The sequence below is a fragment of the Pongo pygmaeus genome, chromosome 9 (genome assembly GCF_028885625.2).
Source record: "Pongo pygmaeus isolate AG05252 chromosome 9, NHGRI_mPonPyg2-v2.0_pri, whole genome shotgun sequence".
Classification (NCBI taxonomy): Eukaryota; Metazoa; Chordata; class Mammalia; order Primates; family Hominidae; genus Pongo; species Pongo pygmaeus.
Genome location: NC_072382.2, coordinates 124,729,030 through 124,737,284, shown reverse-complemented (window position 1 = coordinate 124,737,284; position 8,255 = coordinate 124,729,030). Strand labels below are relative to the sequence as shown.

At 50.2% G+C, this 8,255-nt stretch overlaps 1 protein-coding gene across 1 annotated transcript; it reads left to right on the top strand.

Annotated features, from left to right (window-relative positions):
• Positions 1-788: 788 nt before the first annotated feature.
• Positions 789-5,078, top strand: BSX (brain specific homeobox). Its single transcript, XM_054439912.1, has 3 exons — positions 789-1,213; positions 3,210-3,406; positions 4,760-5,078. The coding sequence occupies exons 1-3, from the start codon at positions 952-954 to the stop codon at positions 4,997-4,999; spliced, it is 699 nt and encodes a 232-aa protein (XP_054295887.1). The 5' UTR covers positions 789-951; the 3' UTR covers positions 5,000-5,078.
• Positions 5,079-8,255: the final 3,177 nt, after the last annotated feature.

Sequence of the window (8,255 nt, the reverse complement as noted above, 5' to 3'; positions counted from 1 at the left end):
GGAAAGAGGCTGGGAAAAGGAGTGGGAAACAAAAACCTAGTACAATTATTTCGGGGGACTAGGGTTGAAAAAGTAACAGCAGAAATAGCAAACCGTGTGAATGAAATGAAGAGAAAGTAAAGATTTGAGGGGACATGGAGGATGGCACTAAGAGGTGACTCTGGACACATTTACACAGATCAAATAACTTGACTAATGTAGACATAACCTTCCTCCTGCCTACTGCCTATAACTGAGGTAAAGACTGTTGTGATTACCGTCATCATTTTCTTTCTTTACCTTAATAATCCAGTCTTCCCTCAGCCATAAACTTAGGTAGAATCTAACAATTTGAAGTATCAGATGCCCTTTCTCCTCACTTCCTCCCTTCTTTTTTTGCCACCAAAATTATGGAAACTCTTAAAACCCAGGCCTAAATGCCTGAATAAGTGCTTTATCCATATTGCTTTGGGGCCCTTTTACTGCTTTCTCCTCTGTAAACAGGAGTTTGCCGGACAACAGAGACTTTTTCCTTTTAGCTTTCTTTTAAAAACGACTGGCAACAAAGCAGCCCCTGCAGTGACGGGGCAGAAATTGAAGTCGAGAAACCTGGTAGGAACAAGAACCCTGCGGGCTCTGTTGTTCCCAGGCTTGGCCGGTGGTGTTCAGCACCGCGGACAGCTCCCCGCCCCGCCCCGAGCCTCCCGCACCCTCCCCTCTGCCTCTGGCAGCCTCGTCATTGGCTCTCCCGGCCCCCCTCTCCAAGCTGCCAATTCTCCAACACAGAGACCCAACCTACCCAGGAGCTTGTCTTCTTGCCTCTCCAGCGCCCGGGGTAGCCCAGGCCCGGGAGAGAGCAGCGGAGATTCGAGCCTCGGAGGGTGGTTGCCGGCTTTCGAGCAGGCTTGGAGACTCTGCCTGCGTCCTCCACTTCGTCCCGGCCCTTGTCCTGTGGCAGGTGCTCCGCTCAAGATGAATCTCAACTTCACCTCTCCTCTACACCCGGCGTCTTCTCAGAGGCCCACATCCTTCTTCATCGAGGACATCCTGCTGCACAAGCCCAAGCCGCTGAGAGAGGTGGCCCCAGACCATTTCGCCAGCTCTCTGGCCTCTCGGGTGCCTCTGCTAGACTATGGCTATCCCCTCATGCCCACACCCACCCTCTTGGCTCCTCACGCCCATCACCCTCTGCATAAGGGAGACCACCACCATCCTTATTTCCTCACCACCTCGGGTAAGTAACAGGAACCTCAAGGTATGGGCAGTGAGAGAGCAGGGCTTCTAGCAGAGACCCTAAGCCTGTGATGGAGCCAAGGAAAGGCCAGACTGGCTCGGCCTGGCTTGGTGGCCTCTTTCCCTGAGTGACAGTGGAAGGCTGGGGATACTGCTGAGGCCATGCGGAGCTCCCTAGAGGCATGCCAACCCACGGGGATAATTCGTGATCCCTCCGCACTCTTTATAGCGAAGGATAGGTGCCTGGTCAAGAGGCAGCGTATAGGGTTTGACAATACTCTTGGTAGGCAGTGCTCAGTCTCCCTGCTCGTGATCTTCCTGGCCACTTTGGTCCATCTCTCAATCCTGATTCTCTGCCTCTGCCCACTCAGAAGGAGACCCTTGACCATCTCACCCCATGGACACAACTTTTCCTGCACAGAAACTCAAAACACTCTGTCCAGGCCAGCTCTCTTTTTTCCAGGCACTGAGCATTTGCAGATACCGCTGGGGGCATAGAAGTGAATGAAGGTTTGGGCTTCTCTGAGAACGAAAGGTTTGGGCTAGCCTGAATAAGAGAGAAAGGGTGAGAAAAAAGGGGGGTAGGGGGAGATGCAGCTCTTTAACCCTCCTCACCCTCAACATCTAACATTTAACTCACAATCTTAGTCTCGGCTACCCTCCTCTGCCCCAGCTGCCAGCATTGCTGGAGCCGGGTGCTAAAGTATTTTGATTTCTCTGGTCTGACAAAAAGCAAGGGCTAGCAAAGTCTGTTTGGGACAGGAGGATGTGGGGAAATACCCAGATTTTTTTCTGTCTCCCTCTGAAAGGTCACATCCATGGTTTTTTCTCTGGCGTTTTCAATCCAGACAGAATAGAATAATTCGTTGAGTCCAGACTCATAGCTCAGAGGTGGCAACAACCATGGTCGGTGGAGGGGCTGGGGGCAAGACAGGAGGCAGTTTGTGCGCGCTGGAATCCAGAACAAAGCTAAAAGTGTTTGTAAATCCAGGTCTGCATCTCTGCACTGGCTTCACCACCCGCCAGTGACAATCTATTCTCAGCTGCGCCGGTGGTCCACCCATACAGCAGTGGCCGAAACCCGAAGTACCCGCACTGGTTGTTGTTATGTTTGTTTATTTTCCCTGGGATTGGCCGACGTTGCTTGTGGCAGCTTCTGTCTGCTTGGTGCGTCTCGGACAGAGTCAAGCCTGCGAGGGTCAGGAAAGACAAGTTTCCCCGGACCCGGCCATGGAAAAGCCGCTCAAACCCTTCTGCTTCGCTGGACTTGGAGTGAGAGGGAAAGAATGAGAAAAAGAATGAGGACTATATTAGATAGCTGGGTCCCTAGCGCGACCCCGAAACAGACGAGGAGACGTGAGAGGCGAGAAATGCTCCTCTGTTCCGGCTCCGGGGCTTCTCTGGATAAGGCAGTTTTGCTCTCCCTTTGGCTGCAGCGGGATAGGGGTGGCTTGGGAAACAGAAAGGTATTTTTCAGTAAGGTTTGGAGGCAAGATTATATCCATGCATCTACTAGCCCCAGAACAGCACTGAGTGTCATCAGGGGTCTAGGAGGATACGTTGGGGCCTGGGGACAGGACTGCTCCTGGGCCATTTGACATTTGCAAAAAACTTGGCCAGGAGCAACTGAAGACTCCGCGCTGGCCGGCCCTACGGAAGTCTCTCCAAGAAGACGTTTTTAAACAGCCTCCGGATCTATATTCCGATTTTCTTTTCTGTTTTATTTACTGTTTGTTGTTTGTATTTCTAGATGACTTTCCAGATAAAGATCTCCAAGCACTATTCTTGCGGCTTTTTTTTTTTTTTTTTTTTCCTTCCTCTGCCCTGGATTCCTGAGAGAAAGGCTTGAGGGGCTTTGGGGCGAGCAGACTGACGGAGGCGAGGGGCAGAGGAAGGCACTGGGGGCTAGGGGAGGGGAGGGGAGCGGAGCGGAGCGGAACGGAAATTGCTTTCCGGCGACCCAGGCTCTGCCCACTTGGTTGCTCTTCTCTCTGCAGGGATGCCCGTCCCAGCGCTGTTCCCGCACCCGCAGCACGCGGAGCTGCCGGGGAAGCACTGCCGCCGCCGCAAAGCCCGCACGGTTTTCTCTGACTCGCAGCTCTCGGGCTTGGAGAAGAGGTTCGAGATCCAGCGCTACCTGTCCACGCCAGAGCGAGTGGAGCTGGCCACGGCCCTCAGCCTGTCCGAGACGCAGGTGGGCGGGAGGAGAGGGAGGCCCTGATCTCTGCTTCGTTCCTCTCTCCCTTCAAGTCTTAATACCTTCGGGACCTTGTGGAGTTCGAGTAGAAATAGACCCCGCTGACGCTTATTCTAGGCCTTTCCCAAGAGCTTTCGTAAAATTACCTATACCTGGCCGGGCGCGGTGGCTCACGCCTGTAATCCCAGCACTTTGGAAGGCCGAGGTGGGCGAATCACGAGGTCAGGAGTTCCAGACCAGCCTGGCCAATATGGTGAAACCCCGTCTCTGCTAAATACACAAAAAGTAGTCAGGCGTGGTGGCGCGCGCCTGTAATCCCAGCTACTGGGGAGGCTGAGGCAGAAGAATCGCTTGAACCCGGGAGGCGGAGGTTGCAGTGAGCCGAGATCGCGCCGCTGCACTCCAGCGTGGGCGACAGAGCGAGACTCCGTCTCAAAAAAAAAAAAAGAAAAGAAAAGAAAAGAAAAAGTACCGATACCCCAACCTCACGTCATACTTACCTAAGCAAAATTTCTCGAGAGGGGCTCTGGACAGGAAGGAAACACTCCTCAGATAATTCTGACGACCACCTCCGGGTTAAGAACTCTTATTCGTATGCCTTCCTCACTCCTCTCCCACCAGGCTAGGAACCCGGGTCAGAGGTAAATGGTAAGAGTTTAGGTGAGTTCTTGTCCTGAGAGAAGCCCACACAAGGAGATTTTTTTCCCCTTTCTCACTTCAATCTCTCTCACAGCGGCCAATGTTCACATGCACCTCCGCTCCAACCCCAACACACACACTATGGTTTAAGTCCTCTCCCTGTTCCCCTGTCTTGAGTGGAAGAACGGTTTTTATCTTCCTCTAGGAGCTATTCACCTGCAACCTCAAAACCCCATCCTCTCTTCCCCATCTTTCATAGTCTCTACCCGGAATGCCTCTTGCTATGAAATCATTAGCTCTGCCAGGCCCGGGTCTGATTTTCTCTCCGATGAGAACCAGGAGGTTCAATTCTCATCTTCCTGTCCAGGAGTCTTGCGGACCAGGTGGTTAGATGTCTCAATCAGAGGAACATCAGCTGAGCGTAAAAGAGACTTGCCCACGCAGCACCTACTATTAGTAGTTCTAATTCATAACAATATGCATAACTGCTAACCACCCATGTTAATCCTCATCATTATTTTGGGACAGTTACCCCTGAAAGCCTCAGACTGTTCGATTCTCATTCGGCTTAAGGCGATAACTTATGAGCAGTTGAGGCTATCACCGCTCTTGGATACTTCATCAACGGACTGCAGCCCATTTTCCTAAACCCCAACGATGGCTCAGATCTGGAGGAATGACATGATTTTATTTTTATCTCCCCGAAATCAGGTGAAAACGTGGTTCCAGAACCGGCGGATGAAGCATAAAAAGCAACTGCGGAAAAGCCAAGACGAACCCAAAGCACCAGACGGGCCAGAAAGCCCCGAGGGCAGCCCCCGCGGTTCAGAGGCCGCCGCCGCCGAGGCTCGGCTGAGCCTGCCCGCCGGTCCCTTCGTGCTGACCGAGCCAGAGGACGAGGTGGACATTGGAGACGAGGGGGAGCTGGGCTCAGGGCCGCACGTGCTCTGAGTCGCCAGGCTGGGGAGGGTAGTAGGCAGAGGAGGAGACTGCGGGGCAGAGCGCGGTTCCCTCCCGGACCGGAAGACTCAGACTCCAGTCTCGTGGCGGGCCTTGGAGATCCGCTCCTGGAAGACAAACAAAACCCACCTGTCCTCCAGGCCGGTGCGGAGCCAGCGCGGCCCGCGGCCCGGCCTCCCGCCTCCCCTCTAGCCCTCCCGGTCCCAGCCACGGGAGAGTGTGCGCCCGGGCGCCCATTTTCCTGCGTCCGTCGTCCTTGGGGTCCGGGACCAGCCCAAGTACCGCGTCCCAGATTGGAAATTCAGCTCTCGGCTCTCTGTTTTCTCCGATCATAGACCCCTTTCTCCCTCGCCTCTCAGCAACTTGCCCCTAGCTCTGTTCTTTCCTCTCCACGCCAACTCCTTGCCCGTTCTTGGGCAGTCCGTTTGGCTGCAAAGGGACCAGGTCTCTGGGGCCTCTGCTCTGCCAGGATCCAGATAGAACCACAATCTGATCTTTAAAACGTCCAGGGTCAGGACAGACTCGTGCACTGCTCGTCACTAACCTCCCACTCGCCCCCATCCCCCATCCCCGGAGTCCCATCTCTGACTCAAATACTAAGGCGACTCCCTCCTTCTCTGGGCGGCGCTTCCATCCTCTCCCGTCCCTGTTCTCCTCTAGAGCTCGCGGTTCTGCATCCTGGCACCTTTCCTGAGTGTGTAGCCCCCAGGCGCAGACGCCCCTTACGCCTTGCCTCCCGCGTACTGCGCGGCGCCAGCGCGCGGCGGGAAACTTGGGCACAGAAAACCCCTAGAGCAATTTCTGCTTCCCGAACTTGTTGCGCTCCTGTCCCGCAACGCTTCCACGTCCCACGGGCTACTGATATCTTAAAAGTGAGTGTTCCTCGGGTTGTGTGTGGAAATACTCATTCTCAGTGCATTTTGGGAAGTCAAGATGAAGGCCAAAGGGTTAAGGCTAAAGGCGTTCCGGGCGTGCACCTGTTTGGGGACTAGATGGGGAGGGAGTCTGATTGACTTTGCGCTTTACCCCTCTCCTTTTCCCCTGGGAGGTCTCTTATTCTTTTATCGGGTTTGTAGGCTCGCAGGGCAAAACTGGGAATGATCACGCGTTTCCAGGAATGGTTTGCCACCGCGTTCTCCTACGCGTACGCCCCCTCCCCTCGGCCCTAGGCAGTTTCCTAGTCCCTGTAGAAATGAACTTGCGAATAACCTTTCATTAACAGATCCCCTCCCTCTCACTCCAAATTTTCTGTTTCGAATCGTTTGATTAATGGTCTTGAGTTCCACCTACGTGGAAAAGTGGCTCTGGTATTTTGTGGCTCTGAAATGCTGAAGAGACAGAGATGTATTGATATTTGGAGTTTGAAATTATACTACCGAATTGTGTGATGACCCTACACACTCAGTACACATATAAATATAGCAGCTGTGCCAGAGGCACTCTCACCTTCTGATTCTTTCGCTTCTGGTTGTGTCTTTAGGTAAGTGAGTCCAGGAAGGCTGGGAAAGAATTAGTAGGACTGAGTGGAATCCTGACCCTCGGGTTCTAATGATTAATAATAATTATAAAAACCACAGTGGGTGTGAGCGTGGGTTAATCTTTTTGTTTTCTTATTTCTCCAATATGGGGATGAATCCTAAAGATCACTTTAGGTCTAAGTTCTATCCTTATGTGAATGTAGCAGGAGGCCTTTTCGTTTTTCTGCAGTAGGCTTGTTGGAGAAACATTATCCCAGGTAAAGATAAGTGTCAGAGTGACAGCTTATCCAAATGCATCATTTAGGAGGCAAAATTATTGGTTTTAAAACATAAGCATTGTATAGCCTTTTGGATTTTCCATAGTGCTCTGTAATCAATCAATGATCTTGTGAGTCTCAGATGACATATGGATATTTTTCCCTTTCATAGATGAGGAAATTGAGGCTTAGCAAGATTGAAGGATTTACTAATGAAATCAGGACTAGCTAACAGCCAAGGAAGGATTTAAAAATGTCTCCTCTGTCTCCTTGTTCACTTCTTTTCTCATGCAGTTTATTTATTTATTTTTCTTGGTAACAGTGCATTGATTGGCATTTTGTCTCTATCACTTTATAAGAGCACCTCTCTCATTTCTTTAGATTACACAACCTAAAGATTGTGGCTATTAAAAGCAAATCTATGCTCAGATTTTTCTCCTCCCTCCCTTGTTCAGATAATGACAGTACTGTTTTAAGGCAGAAGTTTTTGGCAAATGCTTTACAATATGACAAAAGACTTGGAAAAAAAAGTGATTTGTGACTGAGAATGTTCTTGGTAACTTGGAAGGGAAAGTGTGTATCCCTTGTGTACAGGGATACTATTACACAAGATCATGGAGCCAAAGGAAAAATCGAATTCTTCTAATCCCACGAAGAGCAAATACTAAATAGGAGTTTGAAAGAAACTTTAAAGTGAGTAGAAAAACTGCATTTGGGCAAAAGTGTGTGTGTGTGTGTGTGTGTAAATTAGATGGTGAACCCAAACTCAAAAGCACCAGGCATTTCTGTCTTCTGCTTTCACAATAACTCATCAAGGGCTTGTCCTGAGTCTAACAGGAGTGGATTGGGTGTATTTCATGACTTTTTGTCTTCAAAAAGCAGGTAAATAGGGAAGCTGTTAGTATATGCACAGCTCTGCCTGATTGGAGGCAGGATGAGTCCTGGAGCCCAGGGACTATTTGGGTCTATAATTCATGAGCATTAAACTTGGGAAGATACTCATTCCTCCTTACCCTGGTCCTCACCTGTGGTAGTTTCTTGGTGGATTAGGTAGCAGGGGAAGAGGTGAGAACTGTGGCACCAGCCACACCAACTATGGCACAGTTTTCTCATCAAAAAATTCCCTGAAATTGATGGCAAACAATCGAATAGCAAAGTTCTAGTTTTATTTATTTTTATATAGTGAGTGAGTGATAGTGGTAGAGGACAGACACAATTTAGTCTCGATTTAATGTAACATGACAGCACTTTTTGGTTTTGGCTTTCAATACTGATCAAATCTTCCATAGGCTGAAAAAGCATTTTGTCTGAATAACCCAGGCTTTTGCCTCAGCTCAGTTTCTCTTGTGGTAAAGATCTGACAAAACTATGTTTATTATGATATATTTTTAAAAAGACATTCAGAGGTCTAATTTTGAAGAAGCAAAAATATCACAAAATAGCCACGGTAGGGAAGTCATTTTAGATCTAATCCCACGTGTCATAAATAATTTGTTCTGCACTTGTTCGAAT